The sequence below is a fragment of the Babylonia areolata genome, chromosome 7, assembly GCF_041734735.1.
Source record: "Babylonia areolata isolate BAREFJ2019XMU chromosome 7, ASM4173473v1, whole genome shotgun sequence".
Classification (NCBI taxonomy): Eukaryota; Metazoa; Mollusca; class Gastropoda; order Neogastropoda; family Buccinidae; genus Babylonia; species Babylonia areolata.
Genome location: NC_134882.1, coordinates 47629132 through 47646631, shown reverse-complemented (window position 1 = coordinate 47646631; position 17500 = coordinate 47629132). Strand labels below are relative to the sequence as shown.

Here is a 17500-nt window from a genome sequence, read left to right as displayed (position 1 = left end):
TGTGTGTGTGTGTGACGGTGCTGTGACTCAGAAAGTTATTGTTTCACAAAGTGAGGCTGCATTTGTACCACACACACACACACACACACACACACTCCATGTGTATTCATTCTTTAGATCTTCGTTTATCGGAAGCTTCCAATAAATTCGGACAACTTACCTTGAAAGGTCGTACCTTTTGCGTGTAATTTGAATTCTTTCTTTAGTTTTTAGGCGTGTGATTTCTTCTCGTTTTTTCTGAAACATCCGCCAAAAAAAAGTAAATGAATAAATAAATAGATAAATAAATAAATAAATACCTCAGTAAAATGAACTGACTTAAATAAAGGTTGTGTTTTATAAGTTATTAAGTGTGTGATTTCTTTCTTTTTGCTCTTGCTAATGATGTTTTTTCAACATCTTACAAAAAAAATGTGTGTTCAGTAAAAATCAACCAAATCATAGACTATGTTTTCCCGGCTTTCAGTTTGTATGCTTTAAGTATGTGTTTCTTTTTTTTTTTCCTCTTTTCTTTTTTTACGTACTTTTTATGATGTATTTTAACATATGACATAAGAATCAACGCCCGAATGTATCCAGTTAAAATGTAAAGACACACACACAGAAACACAGACACAGACACACACAGACACAGACACAGACACACACAGACACACACACACACACACACACACACACACACACACACACACACACACACACACACACACACCACAAATGTAAAGTCACCGACGTTTCAACCTGCCAAGTTTACTGACCTCGAATTAGTCATACTTAGTGGGAGGTAGACTAAAAGAATCTTGGTAAAAGTCGACTTACGTGGGATGAAAGAGGCGACGTATTGAGCCACAGGCTCTTCTTCAGGCAAATGAAATACTTAAGTTTGCTTCATGCACTGAAAACAAACAATCAAAAAGAACCAATACAACAAGAAACAGGGAAACGAAAGAATAAGAAAGCGGGGAAAGCGTTATCGTTCACGAGGTGTGTGTGTGTGTGTGTGTGTGTGTGTGTGTGTGTGTCTTTGTGTGTGTGTGTGTGTGTGGCGAGAGAGAGAGAGAGAGAGAGACAGACAGACAGAGGCAGAGCAGAGACAGATCCGTTTGACTTGCCTTTCTTGTCTTGAGGAAGGAAAACAAAGAAGAAACAACACAGAAAGCAACAGATGAGGAAGGAAAACAAAGAAGAGACAACACAGAAAGCAACAGATGAGGAAGGAAAACAAAGAAGAAACAACACAGAAAGCAACAGATGAGGAAGGAAAACAAAGAAACACAGAAAGCAACAGATGAGGAAGGAAAACAAAGAAGAAACAACACAGAAAGCAACAGATGAGGAAGGAAAACAAAGAAACACAGAAAGCAACAGATGAGGAAGGAAAACAAAGAAGAAACAACACAGAAAGCAACAGATGAGGAAGGAAAACAAAGAAACACAGAAAGCAACAGATGAGGAAGGAAAACAAAGAAGGAACAACACAGAAAGCAACAGATGAGGAAGGAAAACAAAGAAGAAACAACACAGAAAGCAATAGATGAGGAAGGAAAACAAAGAAACACAGAAAGCAATAGACGAGGAAGGAAAACAAAGAAGAGACAACACAGAAAGCAACAGATGAGGAAGGAAAACAAAGAAGAGACAACACAGAAAGCAACAGATGAGGAAGGAAAACAAAGAAACAACACAGAAAGCAACAGATGAGGAAGGAAAACAAAGAAGAGACAACACAGAAAGCAATAGACGAGGAAGGAAAACAAAGAAGAGACAACACAGAAAGCATCAGATGAGGAAGGAAAACAAAGAAGAGACAACACAGAAAGCAACAGATGAGGAAGGAAAACAAAGAAACAACACAGAAAGCAACAGATGAGGAAGGAAAACAAAGAAGAGACAACACAGAAAGCAATAGATGAGGAAGGAAAACAAAGAAACACAGAAAGCAATAGACGAGGAAGGAAAACAAAGAAGAGACAACACAGAAAGCATCAGATGAGGAAGGAAAACAAAGAAGAGACAACACAGAAAGCATCAGATGAGGAAGGAAAACAAAGAAGAAACAACACAGAAAGCAACAGATGAGGAAGGAAAACAAAGAAGAAACAACACAGAAAGCAACAGATGAGGAAGGAAAACAAAGAAGAAACAACACAGAAAGCAACAGATGAGGAAGGAAAACAAAGAAGGAACAACACAGAAAGCAACAGATGAGGAAGGAAAAACAAAGTAGCCAAAAAAACAAAACAAAAAAAAGGTCTTTACATCCGTCCATCCATCTACTGTGCTGGGAGCTGCACGGGAGGAGTTGACATGACTGTTATGGGCCGTTTGTGGTGTGTGTTGTGAGGCTGGAGGGGGGGGGGGGGGCGTGGGGGGAGGGGGGGGGGGCCAGGGGAGCGGTAATCTTGTTACGGGGCAGTTTATATTGGCCCCACGAGACTGCCTGCAGAATGGGGGCCTGGGGATTATAATATAAACGTGACGGTGTGTGTGTGTGTGTGTGGGGGGGGGGGGGCTATGGTACATGGTGTCTCCTTTCCGTCCACCCACCCTTTTCTCTTGATTTTAAACACACACACACACACACACACAGAGAGAGAGAGAGAGAGAGAGAGAGAGAGAGAGAGAGAGAGACGCACAAACGGATAAGCACACTCATACATACAGGCACGTAGTCATATGCACTCACTCATACACACATAATTATACACACACACACACACACACACACACACACACACACACACACACACACACACACACACACACACACACACACACACACACACACACACACACTGAGGGGCGGAGAGAATTGGGGAGAGAGGAGGAGAAAGATTGGGGAGAGAAACACACACACACACACACACACACACACACACACACACACACACAGGCAGAGACAGAACGTGAAAGACACAAGACAAGACAAGACAAGACGTTTTTATTGAACCAGGCCATCTGCCAATGTCGCACTCGATGCTTTCTTTCTTTCTTTTTTTTTTTTTTTTTTTTTTTTTTTCTCTCTCTCTTCTTCTCTTTTCGTGCTCCACTCTTTTAGCGATTTGCAAAAAAATCATCATTGCTTTCCTGAATCTGTCTGTAACTCGGTGTCCGAGAAGAATCGCCGCCCGTCAGATGCTGTGGTTGCCATCATCAGTCACAGAACTGGTGCCATGATCTGTGGAATGCTCTTGATACTTTACTTACTTCGCGTCTTGTCCCCTGTCAAACCGTAAGGTACCCATCGGACATTGACGGGCGTAAAGTCGGTGGAGAGAGAGAGAGAGAGAGAGAGAGAGAGAGAGTGTGTGTTTTTTTCTTTTCATTCTTTCTTTAGTTTAATCTTCTTTTCACTGTTAAGTGATATCAGGCTGTGTGTGTGTGTGAGTGTGTGTGAAAGAGAGAGGGGGAGAGAGAGGAAAGAGAGAGAGAGACAAGTGGGAGAGAGAATTGGGTACAGAAAAAAGAAAGGGAAAACAGAGACACAGATTGAGTGAATGAAAGAACTTCTTGTTGACCATGAAACACGTTGACGGTTATATTATTCTGTTCCCTCTCCGACAGAAAGTCGCCACGACATATATCGGGTGTATATATATATATATATATATATATATATATATATATATATATATATATATATAAGCACACTCACACATACACGCACGACGTGATGACGCTGTATGTATGTATATATCTATTTTTATCTATATCTATATCGGGTGAACCGCTTTTTGACAAGTATTTTCTCAGTGATAGAGAAACCGAATTCATTGAAAAAAATTTTCACACAGTAACCTTGTTGTTAACTGTTGGCTCTGTTGTTACACAGGACGCTGGGGGTAGTGGTGCTGGAGCTGTTCACACAATGCCTAGTTGTGTGACTTCTTTTACATATATATATATATATAGTGGAGTGATGGCCTTGAGGTAACGCGTCCGCCTAGGAAGCGAGAGAGAATCTGAGCGCGCTGGTTCGAATCACGGCTCAGCCGCCGATATTTTCTCCCCCTCCACTAGACCTTGAGTGGTGGTCTGGACGCTAGTCATTCGGATGAGACGATAAACCGAGGTCCCGTGTGCAGCATGCACTTAGCGCACGTAAAAGAACCCACGGCAACAAAAGGGTTGTTCCTGGCAAAATTCTTCTAGAAAAATCCACTTCGATAGGAAAAACAAATAAAACTGCACGCAGGAAAAAATACCAAAAAAAATGGGTGGCGCTGTAGTGTAGCGACGCGCTCTCCCTGGGGAGAGCAGCCCGAATTTCACACAGAGAAATCTGTTGTGATAAAAAGAAATACAAATACAAATACAATATATATATATATATATATATATATATACACTCAACTCTGTGTCGGGCTCTATTCTGAACTGGATCTGGCTGCGTGTGAAGTGTGTGTAGCTGCCGGTGTGAGGTCCCCTGTTTGTGTGTGTGTGTGTGTGTGTGTGTGTGTGAGGGAAGCTGTGCGTCTGTGTGATTGCGTGCAGGCAAATCAGTGCATATTGGTGCAGGAAGTTGAAGGGATCAAGACCGCTGCTCTGACCTCTGTATACCGTGCTGTGTTCTTTTCTGTCACGGGTACTTCTGTTCTCTGTTCTGTTGTGTGTGTGTGTGTGTGTGTGTGTGTGTGTGTGTGTGTGTGTGATTCCGTCAGTAACAATAACATATTGTTCATGTTGCTTGTCTTCCTGATCCCCCCCACCCCTCCCATTCCCCCACATACCCCCCTCCCACCACCACCAACGAAGTACAATTATACCTATACATGCAACAAACAACAAAGTGTCATATCAGTACTTTGATTGTGTAATATATATGTATATGTATATATATACACACGTATGCATATATGTATGTATGTATACGTTCATGTATGTGTGTGTATCATCGAGGTGTTGATGACGCTGTATGTATGTACGTATGTATCTCTCTTGTTGAGATAATTCAGTATTCTGTAATCTGCAATCTATAATCTGCATGTATCACCAAGGTGTTGCCGACAATGTGTTGTTTAAATGACTATAATCCTCCAACGTCCCTCCTCTTGACGTGTCCACAGAGCACAACAGCACACACACCATGCTGTCTCGCTGCTGTCGGGTCTTCTACCGGGCCCGCTCCCGCTCCCAGCGCCGGCGGCTGGTCCTGTGGTTCACGGCGCTGGGGCTGCTCATGTGCCTGGCGCTGTACAACCAGCAGAGCCTGCAGGTCCTCTCGCAGCTCTCGCACGATGCGCGCCATCCCAGGGACGCCTTCCAGGCACAGCCCGACGAGACGGTTGGCCGGCAGCCCCAGGCGCTCAAGCCGGAGAAACTGGCGGCGCCCGTGTCCTCCGACGACGTGGACGAGGATAAATCGGACCTGCGCTCGGACCTGGCGCCGGCGACTGTGCACTTCCTGTGGTGCGGCAAGCGGCCCTTCGAGTTCCGGCACTACATGGCGGTGAAGCGCGCCGAGCACCTGATCCGCCCGGACAAGATCTTCTTCCACTACGAGGCCCTGCCGGAGGTGGACGCCGAGGGCTACTTCCTGTGGTTCAACCGCACGCTGGCCGACCGCGACAACTTCCTCCTCCGGCCGCTCAACTCGTCGCGCTGCGCCATGGAGGGCGCCGAGCGCTACATCACGGTGCTGGACCTGCTGGAGCGCTTCGGGGGCATCTACATCCCCGAGGACGCCATCCTGGTGGACTTCCCCGTGCACCTGCGGAGCGCCGCCATCGTGACGGGCGTGCAGGCCTCCAGCCCCAGCCAGTTCCAGGACGGGGTCATGGCCGCCATGAAGGGTGCCTTCTCCAAGCCCGCCACGGCCGACGAGCTGCTGGTGGTGCTGAGCAAGGGCAGGCAGGACAACGGAGGTATCCAGCCGTGTGGCACCATAGAGCACTACAACCTGGAGGAGGACGGCGACTGCATGTGTGTCAAGGTGGGTGGTGCTGGGGGCATTTTCTGTCGTGGTGGTGGTGGTGACCATTATCATTCTAATGATGATGATGATGATGATTATCGTCTTCGTCGTCGAAGTAGTAGTATCCTTCTCCTCCTCCCCTCCTCCTTCTTCTTCTATCATTATGATCATTGTTATCATTATTGTTGTTGTTGCTCTAATTGATATTGCTATCATCAATTTCATCATCATCATCATCGTCAGCAGCAGCAGCAGCACCAGCAGGAGGAGCATTATTATTAAAATTCTGATTATATAGTAGTTGTTTTTGTTGTGATTATTATTGAATCGGTGGTTGTTGCGGATTATTTTTGTGTATGGAATTTCTATTGTCTTCTAAATTAACATTAAAATGATATTAAAATGATACCAACACTGTGGACTGACGCTCACAAACCTTCCAGGCTGGCGGGCTCGTGGCGTCAGTTTACATTAACGTGTCCGCCACTTCTTTGTGTCTGTCAGCTGAGCTCTTTGAATAGGACTTTCTGATGCGTTTGCGTGCGTTACGAAGAAGGTGCTGTTTTGTGTTGTTTTTTTCTTTCTCGGCCCATATTATTCTCTCTCTCTCTCTCTTATTTATTTATTATTGTTATTAATTTATTATTATTATTATTATTATTATTATTATTATTATTATTATTATTATTATTTCTACTACTACCTTTTTTTAACATTATAGTTATTATTTATTTATTTGTGTAAGCTTATCTATTATTTATTCACCTTATTTTTTTTCTTTTCTTTTTTTTTTCCTCAAGGCCTGACTAAGCGCGTTGGGTTACGCTGCTGGTCAGGCATCTGCTTGGCAGATGTGGTGTAGCGTATATGGATTTGTCCGAACGCAGTGACGCCTCCTTGAGCTACTGAAACTGAAACTGAATCTCTCTCTCTCTCTCTCTCTCCCTCTCCTCTCTCTCTCTCTCTCTCTCTCTCCCCCATCCCCTCCTATCCAACATAACAACACAGTTTCACAGTAGCAGTAACAACAGCAACAACAAAAAAAGCAGCACCAAACAACATAATAATTTATAAACCCTCTACTGAAGACCGCCCGCTCTGAAACAGCCATCATCTGTTGACTGGACTTGTGACGTTCACGCGTCCAGCCACAACAGAAGCCTCCTTGGAAAGACCTCCCCCCCCCCCCTCAACCCCAATCCCCTCCCCTCCCCTCCCCCTCGCCGTCAAAAGAAGAAAAGAAAAAAAAAAAAAAACAGAAAGAAAGACAGCAAAAAGTAACATTGCTTAAGTGCTCTGTATGCCACACATTCCGGACAGCTGAACACCGGGAGGGGACGAATTAGGATGAGGAAGGGGGGCAGGGCAGTTAATTGAGGGGGGAATGGAGTGGAGAGGAGGATGACCTTGATCTGTCGGGACGAACAATGCCTTTCGGACTCCTTCCCTTCCCCCCCCCCCCCAACCCCTCTCCCCCCCCACCCCCAACCCATCACACCCCCTGCCTTGAAAATCTCTTCATCTTTTCGCCTTCTGCCGGCACTCGAGAAATGCGATGGTCAAAGAGATGGCTGTGGACGACACGCACTTGTCTTTCCACCACAGTCGTTTGGGATGACTTGCTTATGTCTCTGTCTCTGTCTCTCTCTGTCTCTGTCTCTCTCTGTTCGTGAAGTTTAGTCCGTACATGCTATAGAAGGGAGAACACTGGGTGTAAAGTAAACAGGTAGAGTATAAAAAATAAATAAATAAATAAATAAAAGAATAAAATAAGATAAAATAAAACAAGATAGAGATTTCCCGGCCTGTCTGTCTTGTCTGTCAGTGTGTGTGTGTCTCTCTCTCTCCAAAATATGTTTATATTTTTATAGAGCAAACAACTGTCGGCATTATTACAAACATGGATATAGCTCGCTCTCTCTCTCTCTCGCTCTCCCTCTCTCTATCTATCTATCTATCTCTCTGTCTGTCTGTCTCTCTATCTATCTCTCTGTCTCTGTCTCTGTGTCTGTCTCTGCCTTTTCTCACCCACTTCTGTCTCTCTCCCTTTTTTTCGTCCCCAATGTTTGCTTCTCAGATACTGGCGTTGTTCTTCATAATGGATGTTAACACGGGAGTCGCCCCCCCCACCCCCCACCCCCCTTTCCACCCCAGTTGTCACGGTAAGAAATGTGGATATCCGTATCATAAGAAAGGCCTAAACAATAAACCCTTCAGACTTCAGAGCTCCCTCTCATCTCTGACTTGAAAAGAAAAAGACAGAAAACAAGAGAGGCAAGGCCTTCAAGACTCACTTGTGATAAATTAAGTCCCCTAGCATTAATTACAGAGTAATTTCCCTTTTTTATTATCTGCACCAAAACGTTTGCAAAATAAATAAAAATTCCATGCTTAGCAAAAGAAGTTCCTGTTTGAACAAAAAATGATAATAATGACTCCTCTTGTTGTTGTGTCAGAATAAGAGGTCAAAGTGCCAAGTTTAGAGAATACAAAAAATATATTTATAACAGTAAACGCAGTCTGCATATAATTAGGCTTTATTTATTATTTTTTGTGCCCATCCCAGAGGTACAATATTGTTTTAAACAAGATGACTGGAAAGAACTGAATTTTTCCTATTTTTATGCCTAATTTGGTGTCAACTGACAAAGTATTTGCAGAGAAAATGTCAATGTTAAAGTTTACCACGGACACACAGACACACACACACAGACAACCGAACACCGGGTTAAAACATAGACTCACTTTGTTTACACAAGTGAGTCAAAAAAAGCAGCTTTCAAACAAAAACGTTCCAGTCCGGTCCAGTTTGTCAACGACACAGTAGGATGTCGAGGACGGTAACAAAAAAAAAAAAAAAAAAAAAAAAAAATGCCCTGGGGGACCTTGCAGACGTGGTACCCTCACTTGACGTGTCGTTCACATCACGCCTCGGGGAGCAGCAGCGTAGGTGCAGGAATGGTGACCACACAGACTGGTCACATGTCGCAAGTGCGTGGCCATGTGTGGGTACTCAGGTGCATCCACCCCCCCCCCCACCCCCCACCCCCACCCCCCCCCCACACACACACACTCATCCCCCCGTCCCCTCCCAGAAACATTTAGCCCGGTGAATTTTGCACTCTTCTGGCTGCAGTCTTTATATTTCTTTTCTTTTTTGTGTGTGTGTGTGGGGGGGGGGGGGGGGGGGGGGGGGGTTAGAGGGAAGGAATGAGGATTTGGAGGATTGGTTTAAATAATCTTTAATTATTCAACAATACACATGATTACAATGCAATGAATGACTAAAGAGCATCAACAAGCCTAAAGCTTATACTGTGCTCACAACGTTGCACTTCAATTTCATCATGACGGCTGATGAACCATATTATCAATTGTATCAAATAACATTCATTTGGAGGATTAATCAGCAACAACAAGAGAGGGGGCGGGTACTTGTGTATAATCTATCCAACAATGTTTGTCTTAATGTTTTCTTGGGAGAGAGAGAGAGAGAGAGAGATTAACCACCACCCCACCACCACCCACCCACCCACACCCCTCGAACACCAAACACAACCTTCACCGAACCAAGACCCAAACCTTGAACAAACTGACGTTAAAGGGTGTTAGTCAGTACGTGGTTAACCTCCAGTCCACGGACAAACAGGACTGCTGTCTTCTTTTCACAGCTGTCACGGCTGTCCTGAACTGTGAGAACAGCGCAGTAACTTTCTGAAAGTTCCAGTCTTCCCAACCCCCAGACAACTGACGTTAATAGTTGAGTGTTCTTTTTCAGGAAAAAAAAAAAAGGAAAAGAAAAGAAAAGAAAGGAGTGACCACCCCTGTCCCCCGAAACTTTCATAAAGACAGGGATAATCGGTGCATGCATTAAGATGTCTTAACCCCCCCCCCCCCCCAATAGATAAATAATGAAATAAACAAATAAATAAATTTAAAAAATAATAATAAAAACAAAAACAAACAAAAAAACAAAAACATAAAAAAACAAAAACAACAGTAAAAAACAAACAAACAAAAAACCCACACCAACATTATCTGCAATGAGCATTTCAGAGGGGCTAAGTAAGCTGGATATAATTCAATAAAGCCTATTTCTTAAAAAAAAAAAATTAAAAAAAAGGAAAAGTAAAGATTTACTCTGAATAAACAAACATTGCTTATGTGAAAATAATAAAAGCCGATTCGTTCCAACGCTATCGTTCTTTTCACTCGACCACAAACATCTCTCTCTCTCTCTCTCTCTCTCTCCTGACGGGGTGATAAAAATACGTTTGGTGCACTCGACTGACTCATTTCAGAGTTGGACCTGTAAATCAAACTTATTTCATAACTCTTGGACCACGGCAACAAGAAAACCACCTACCGACCTTTGGAGAGTGACAGCTGTTCAATGCCCCAATCACGTACCTTTGGAGAGTGACAGCTCTTCAATGCCCCAATCGCGTACCTTTGGAGAGTGACAGCTCTTCAATGCCCCAATCACGTACCTTTGGAGAGTGACAGCTGTTCAATGCCCCAATCGCGTACCTTTGGAAAGTGACAGCTCTTCAATGCCCCAATCACGTACCTTTGGAGAGTGACAGCTCTTCAATGCCCCAATCACGTTTGGAAAGTGACAGCTCTTCAATGCCCCAATCACGTACCTTTGGAGAGTGACAGCTGTTCAATGCCCCAATCACGTAACTTTGGAGAGTGACAGCTGTTCAATGCCCCAATCACGTACCTTTGGAGAGTGACAGCTGTTCAATGCCCCAATCACGTACCTTTGGAGAGTGACAGCTGTTCAATGCCCCAATCACGTACCTTCGGAGAGTGACAGCTGTTCAATGCCCCAATCACGTAACTTTGGAGAGTGACAGCTGTTCAATGCCCCGATCACGTAACTTTGGAGAGTGACAGCTGTTCAATGCCCCAATCACGTACCTTTGGAGAGTGACAGCTGTTCAATGCCCCAATCACGTACCTTTGGAGAGTGACAGCTGTTCAATGCCCCAATCACGTTTGGAGAGTGACAGCTGTTCAATGCCCCAATCACGTACCTTCGGAGAGTGACAGCTGTTCAATGCCCCAATCACGTACCTTCGGAGAGTGACAGCTGTTCAATGCCCCAATCACGTACCTTCGGAGAGTGACAGCTCTTCAATGCCCCAATCACGTTTGGAGAGTGACAGCTCTTCAATGCCCCAATCACGTACCTTTGGAGAGTGACAGCTGTTCAATGCCCCAATCACGTACCTTCGGAGAGTGACAGCTGTTCAATGCCCCAATCACGTACCTTCGGAGAGTGACAGCTGTTCAATGCCCCAATCACGTACCTTCGGAGAGTGACAGCTCTTCAATGCCCCAATCACGTTTGGAGAGTGACAGCTCTTCAATGCCCCAATCACGTACCTTTGGAGAGTGACAGCTGTTCAATGCCCCAATCACGTACCTTCGGAGAGTGACAGCTGTTCAATGCCCCAATCACGTACCTTCGGAGAGTGACAGCTGTTCAATGCCCCAATCACGTACCTTCGGAGAGTGACAGCTGTTCAATGCCCCGATCACGTACCTTTGGAAAGTGACAGCTGTTCAATGCCCCGATCACGTACCTTTGGAGAGTGACAGCTGTTCAATGCCCCAATCACGTACCTTTGGAGAGTGACAGCTGTTCAATGCCCCGATCACGTACCTTTGGAGAGTGACAGCTGTTCAACGCCCCGATCACGCAGTTCCTTCAGCTTGTCAAGAGTCAGCGCTCTATTGATCAGTATGGGGTGTCATACGCACTGATTTCTGCAAGACAGAACTCGGGAACGAGAACCATCTGGACTGAATCGAAACCTTGCTGTGTTTGTGTGTGGCCTTATCATTCAAAGCCCGTGCTCAGATAGAGCGCACTGTGTATACACCGTCCCGAAAAAAACCTCTGCCCATTTTTTTTGTGATCCTCGCCACTACATGCCTCCTTTTCAATATTTTGTCAACTGTGTTGTTCACGCTTTGTGTGTGTGTGTGTGTGTGTGTGTGTGTGTGTGTGTGTTGAAGTTTTTAGTTGCATTTTAGTTTTAGATACCAGTTTAGTTTAGATACCAGACACACACACATTCAGTGTTTGTATATGATTGTGTGCATTAACGACAGCTCTGGGTGTAAGACCTCCTTGTCTTCCTGTCGAATTCAATATATTTGTCATGTGACATTTTCAAATAGTACACTGTTTGAAACAGCAGAGTGGTCATAGCCAATACAATGCAATACAACGCAACGCAATGCAACATAACGCAAAGCAACGTAATGCAATGTAATACAATGCAATGTAATGCAGTACAGTATCCTACAGTACAGTACAGTTCTACGCCACACCATGCACAACAATGTTTCCTGCATCCAGAACCTAGCTTTTACGAGTTGAGAATAAGCGCGTGCTTGTAACCGCCCAAACTCTCTAAAAGAGTCTCCGCAGGTCTTTTCTATTTTATTTGAATTCATTTAATTTCATTTCGTCCTATTTCATTTCCTTTATTGAGACGTCCTTCTATAGCACATATTCTTGAAGCTCAAATCGCTTTTATTTCATTTTATCTTATGTCATTCAATTTGATTCTATTCTATTCTATCCTGTTCTGCTTATTTATCTTCATTGTTGTCTTTTTTATTTATTTATTTATCTATTTATTTTATTTTCATTATTGTTATTATTATTATTATTATTATTATTATTATTATTATTATTATTCATTTATTTATTTATTATTATTTTAATTATATTATTATTATTTATTTATTTTATTTTATTTTATTACTTTTTCTCAAGGCCTGACTAAGCGCGTTGGGTTACGCTGCTGGTCAGGCATCTGCTTGGCAGATGTGGTGTAGCGTATATGGATTTGTCCGAACGCAGTGACGCCTCCTTGAGCTACTGAAACTGAAACTGATCTATTCTGTTCTGTTCCGTTTTTCAGGTGACGTCCAACCTGTACCCGAAAGACATTCTGGAGGTGGCCACCCCGTTCGCCACCCTGGCCCGGGTGGCTGCCTACGGGACCCCCCAGTGGCGGCTGGAGCACAGCCTGAAGAACGCCATCCCGCGCATCGCCCACTATGTGTGCATCGACTGCGAGGTCCAGTTCATCACCTTCCTCAGCATGCGGAGCGCCGTGAACGTGGCTGGCCTCAACAAGGTGGGTTTGTTATGTATGTGTAACAGGCGTGTTCCACTCATGACCATCAGAACAGCAGAGGAGGTAACTGCTGTCCCCACTATCTGGGGTGGAATTGATCCTACCCAATGATATGGCGCCACCTCACATTCATGGTTTGAGTATACGCGCCAGCCAACTGGGAATCAGTTCGTGACTAGCTCTTCTGGGAGTCGGTCGTTTGTATCAGTGAATGGTTGTGGAAAGTGTTTTGCCCAAGTAACATCCCCACTCTCTTGGCCAAGAGGGTTTTAGGACAGTCAGCGTTGGGATGGTTCCCAAAAAGGCCAACTAGCCCCCAAGTCTGCAACATTAAAGAGCCAGTGCAATTTTGCTTCCTAGTCTGAGAGTCATAGTCCTTCACAAAAGACTATGCTGTAAATGATTTCCCGTTGCATTGGAGAAACCATTGATAATACAGCTCTCACTTTGCTGTTGGTCCAACTGTAAGCTTATGTCAGTCTATGCTATAAGCTCATACACACTGGCCAAACAAGGTTTCAGCGGACCAGACACGCTGCCCGCGGGAGATGGGTCCTTCCACCGAACAAACAGTAATAAGAGGGAGCTATTTGGGGTTTTATGGGTTTTCTTCTTTCTTTGTTTCATTTTTCTCACCTTCCAGAATCCTGCAATAATGTATTCTTCTACATTTTAAATATGTGATTGCACATGAATCAGTATATACGTAACTGTCGCATTAGAAATTTCAATCGAATTTGTTTAACGTTAAAATCAAAATCTGATCAGACTATCTGTGTGGGTGGGAAGGGTGTGGGGGGCTGGGAGAGGCGGGGAGGGGGGCGGGGGTGAAGGTTGTTTGTGTGTGTGTTTGTGTGTGTGTGTGTGCGCGCGCGCGCGTTTTCCTCCAAAAAAAAACAAACACCAAAAACAGCTGCGTTGAGCAAATCCGCATCGTTCGCCACAGGAAAAAAAAAATCGGTGAAGGCAAGGCGTGGTTTTGTTGTGTGTTTTTTTTTTAATTTCTATACATGCTGCTGTGCCATTACTAACCTCGTTTTTTTCTGGGGCCGCCCGAAGCAGTGAAAAGATGTCACATTCTCTTCAATTACTTCAATTAAAAACAACCATAACTCAAACGACGGGTGTTCAGAGCCACACAGCCAGGCAGAGTCCTGTCACAGCAGGTTTTCCCCTCGTTCCCCCCACCCCGCACTAAACATGACCTACTTCTGTTTTATCGCTGTTGTCAAAAGCTAACGAAGCGAGCAGTCCACAGAACTACTCCTTTTGGTGTGGGTAATCACAGAGCGAATCAAAGCTACGTTGAATTTTCAGAATTACCATAATCATCGCCATCTTTACAACAACAAAAAAAAATCATTTTATTTTCATAGTCTCTGGAAAGGTAGAGATGTGAAGAAACTACAAAACGCGAAGTAAGGTATGAGATATTTACTGACATTTATAAGAATGACTGGATTGGTATCTATCGTTATCTTTACACCTGGGAGGGAGAGAACGAGAGAGGGGTTCGGAAAAAAAATTGTTACGCTGCTCTGGCATTTATCTTCGACTTTGCAAGCACTGCTGGCAAATTTTCGTCGTAAATGATGGTGCAAACCTTCCCACGCCAAGTCTACTCGTCCAACGACTGGAAACATTCATTCCTCCGGATCCCCCCCCCCCCCCCCCCCACCCCACCCCCTCCCCACCCACCCCCACCCACCCCCACCCCCCACCCCCCACCCCCGCCCCGAATTCCCCAGGGGGTACATGGCAGGGTGGGTATAGGGTGGGTACCTGCGGTTTGCTAACTCAAGGAGTACACTGGGCACACTGTCCCTGCAAGGTCTTGACACCCCTCTCAAAACATTCCCAGGACATTTTGCCTCGAGTGTAGTGTTATTTTTTCTCTTTCACGTCTTTGAAGAAATATTTGATGAAACAAAAATAGAAGGGGAGTTGGGGGGAGGAGGGGGGGGGGTCAGGGTGGAAGGGCTGGGTGGAGGGCACAGAGGGAGGAGGAGGGGGAAGCAGGAGGGAGGGAGGGGTGAAGATGTGACTCGTGTGTGTGTGTGTGTGTGTGTGTGTGTGTGTGTTAGGATTAGACAGAAACAGAGGCAGAGAGAGACCTTTTCTCAGAAAATCTTATTCTACGCTTAAAATTGCAGCGCAGCGAAAAAGGCAATACTGTATTTTCGTGAGTTTTCACACCCACCTCCCCTCCCACCCCTCGAAAAACAACATTATCACATTTATACCTTCTGTGACCTTGCCTATGTTGTCGTGATCGCGGAGTGGTTCTATCTGTCTCTTTTTCTCTGTTGTGTCTCTGTCACTCACATTTTTTTATCTCAATGTGCGTTTCTGTATTAGAACTTTTTTTTCTCAACTCATACACGAATACACGCATAAACATCACAAACACACACACACACACACACACACACACACACACACACACACACACATATATATATATATATATATATATATTTATATATTTATATATATATACATATATACATCATACATACATACATATATATATATATATATATATATATATATATATATATACATACATACATACATACATACAGAGAGAGAGAGAGAGAGAGAGAGAGAGAGAGAGAACATAAAACTACAGACGGTACTTTATTATAGGCACTGCGAACATCAACTCATCATATGTGCCAAATCAAAACGGAATATGAGCAGGTTTTTTTGTTTGTTTTTTCCTTCATTGTTTTGTTTTCCGTTTTTGTCATTTGGCTTAACCTCTGCCGAAAAAAAAAACATACATAGAAAGATGCCACAGAAGTATAACACTGCGACAAGTATCCCCCACCCACACTCCTCCCCCACCCCACCTCCACCCCCACACCTCATCCACATACCTTACCTCCCTCTCGCCATCTCAACTGCAGTTGCTATCCCGTTCAGTGGAAGTCGATTTTGGACAGAAGAAAGAGGAGGAAGAGGAGGAGGAAGAGGAAGAGGAACAAAGAAGAAGAAGGATGAAGAAGAGGAAGAAGTGGAAGAAGAGGAGGAAGAAAAGGGGGAGGAGGAGGAGGAGGAAGAAGAAGAAGAAGAAGAAGAAGAAAGACTAGACTAACGTCAATATGGAAATGAAGTGGATTTAGATGAAAGCCGGAGAAATTCAACCTGCAATATCGGGCAATACAAATCGTCGGCTTCAATGAGTGTAGCCAACGGGCGGCTCCATAAAAAAAAAAAAAAGAAAAAAAGAAATTAAAAAAAAAGAAAGCTGGCTCATAAAAGGTGTACATATACACGTGAGACCTGTGAGCAAGACATTCCCACGCACGCCGTTGCCATCAACAGTAATCAAGGCCCAGTAAAGAACCGTGTTTTTATTTTTCACCTCGTTTCCAAAAACGACACGCCGAGCTTCAAAGAAAGCGAAATGTTCTGACGTGGGCAGAGGGCAGAGAAGTGCGCACGGTGTGTGTTCTTGGCTTTAACTTCAAGTTCACAGGAAAAGTAAAAGAAACCATATGATAAAGGAGCGAGAACCTATTACAATTTATGTTGCAAACGTATAAGATAAAGATGAACGCAGATGTTAAACTGGACTGTGAAGCAATCTTTCATAAGAATTTTAAGAACACTAACAAGAAATTATCAGCAACCTCATCCAACAATCCTTCCAGAAGGCCAGGTATAGAAAGACTTAATTTAAAGTATCCCATTCAAACAGTGTATGAAAAGTTGAAAGTTTCCCCCCACAGTAGTATGTGTTTACTGTATTTACTCTGAGACAACACAGCCTGAAGTATGCCTGTGGTGCCTTTTATATCCACAGTGGTGTGCGTCAGTTTCAAGCAGTCTCGTACTTCAAAGAAATTGATAGTTTTATATCTACGAGTACTTCCGGGCACACACACGCACGCGCGCGCGCACGCACGCACGCACGCACGCACACACACACACACACACACGAAAAAAGAATTAAGAATGAACTAAACTTAAGCAGCAGTTAAAACACATGGAATTGGTGATAAAAAAAATAAAAAACAAAAAAAACAGACAAGATTCAGAACCGATCATAATTATCGTCTTAAAACCCTTTTATTATCCAATTTGATAAATATCCCCAAGACAAGTTCAGTTCAGTTCAGTTGCTCAAGGAGGCGTCACAACGTTTGGACAAATGCATATACAATCCTCAACAGAACAGAAAAAGAAAAAAAGAAAAAAAAAAGGAATAAAAGATGTTGAGAGGGGGAGGGGGTGTGGGGGTGGGGGTGGGGGAAGGGGGAGGGCAATGTATAAAGGGCGTATAGTATCAAAAAGTGTCCCGCTGACAGTATACCAACCATACGTTCCTCAGTTTGACTCTCTCTCTCTCTCTCTCTCTCTCTCTCTCTGAAGTTCTCGATCTTTCTTTTCATTCCTCGTCAACCAATCCCTC

The 17500-nt window shown here is 44.0% G+C and overlaps 1 protein-coding gene across 5 annotated transcripts in view; it reads left to right on the top strand.

Annotated features, from left to right (window-relative positions):
- LOC143284085 (uncharacterized) overlaps positions 1–17500 on the top strand; it is a 78377-nt gene that overhangs the window by 50501 nt on the left and 10376 nt on the right. For all 5 annotated transcript variants that reach the window (XM_076590720.1, XM_076590722.1, XM_076590721.1 and 2 more), the window contains exons 2-3: positions 5067–5932; positions 12862–13080. In XM_076590720.1, coding sequence (XP_076446835.1) covers positions 5067–5932; positions 12862–13080 — 1085 coding nt within the window. The remainder of the gene's footprint in view (positions 1–5066; positions 5933–12861; positions 13081–17500) is intronic.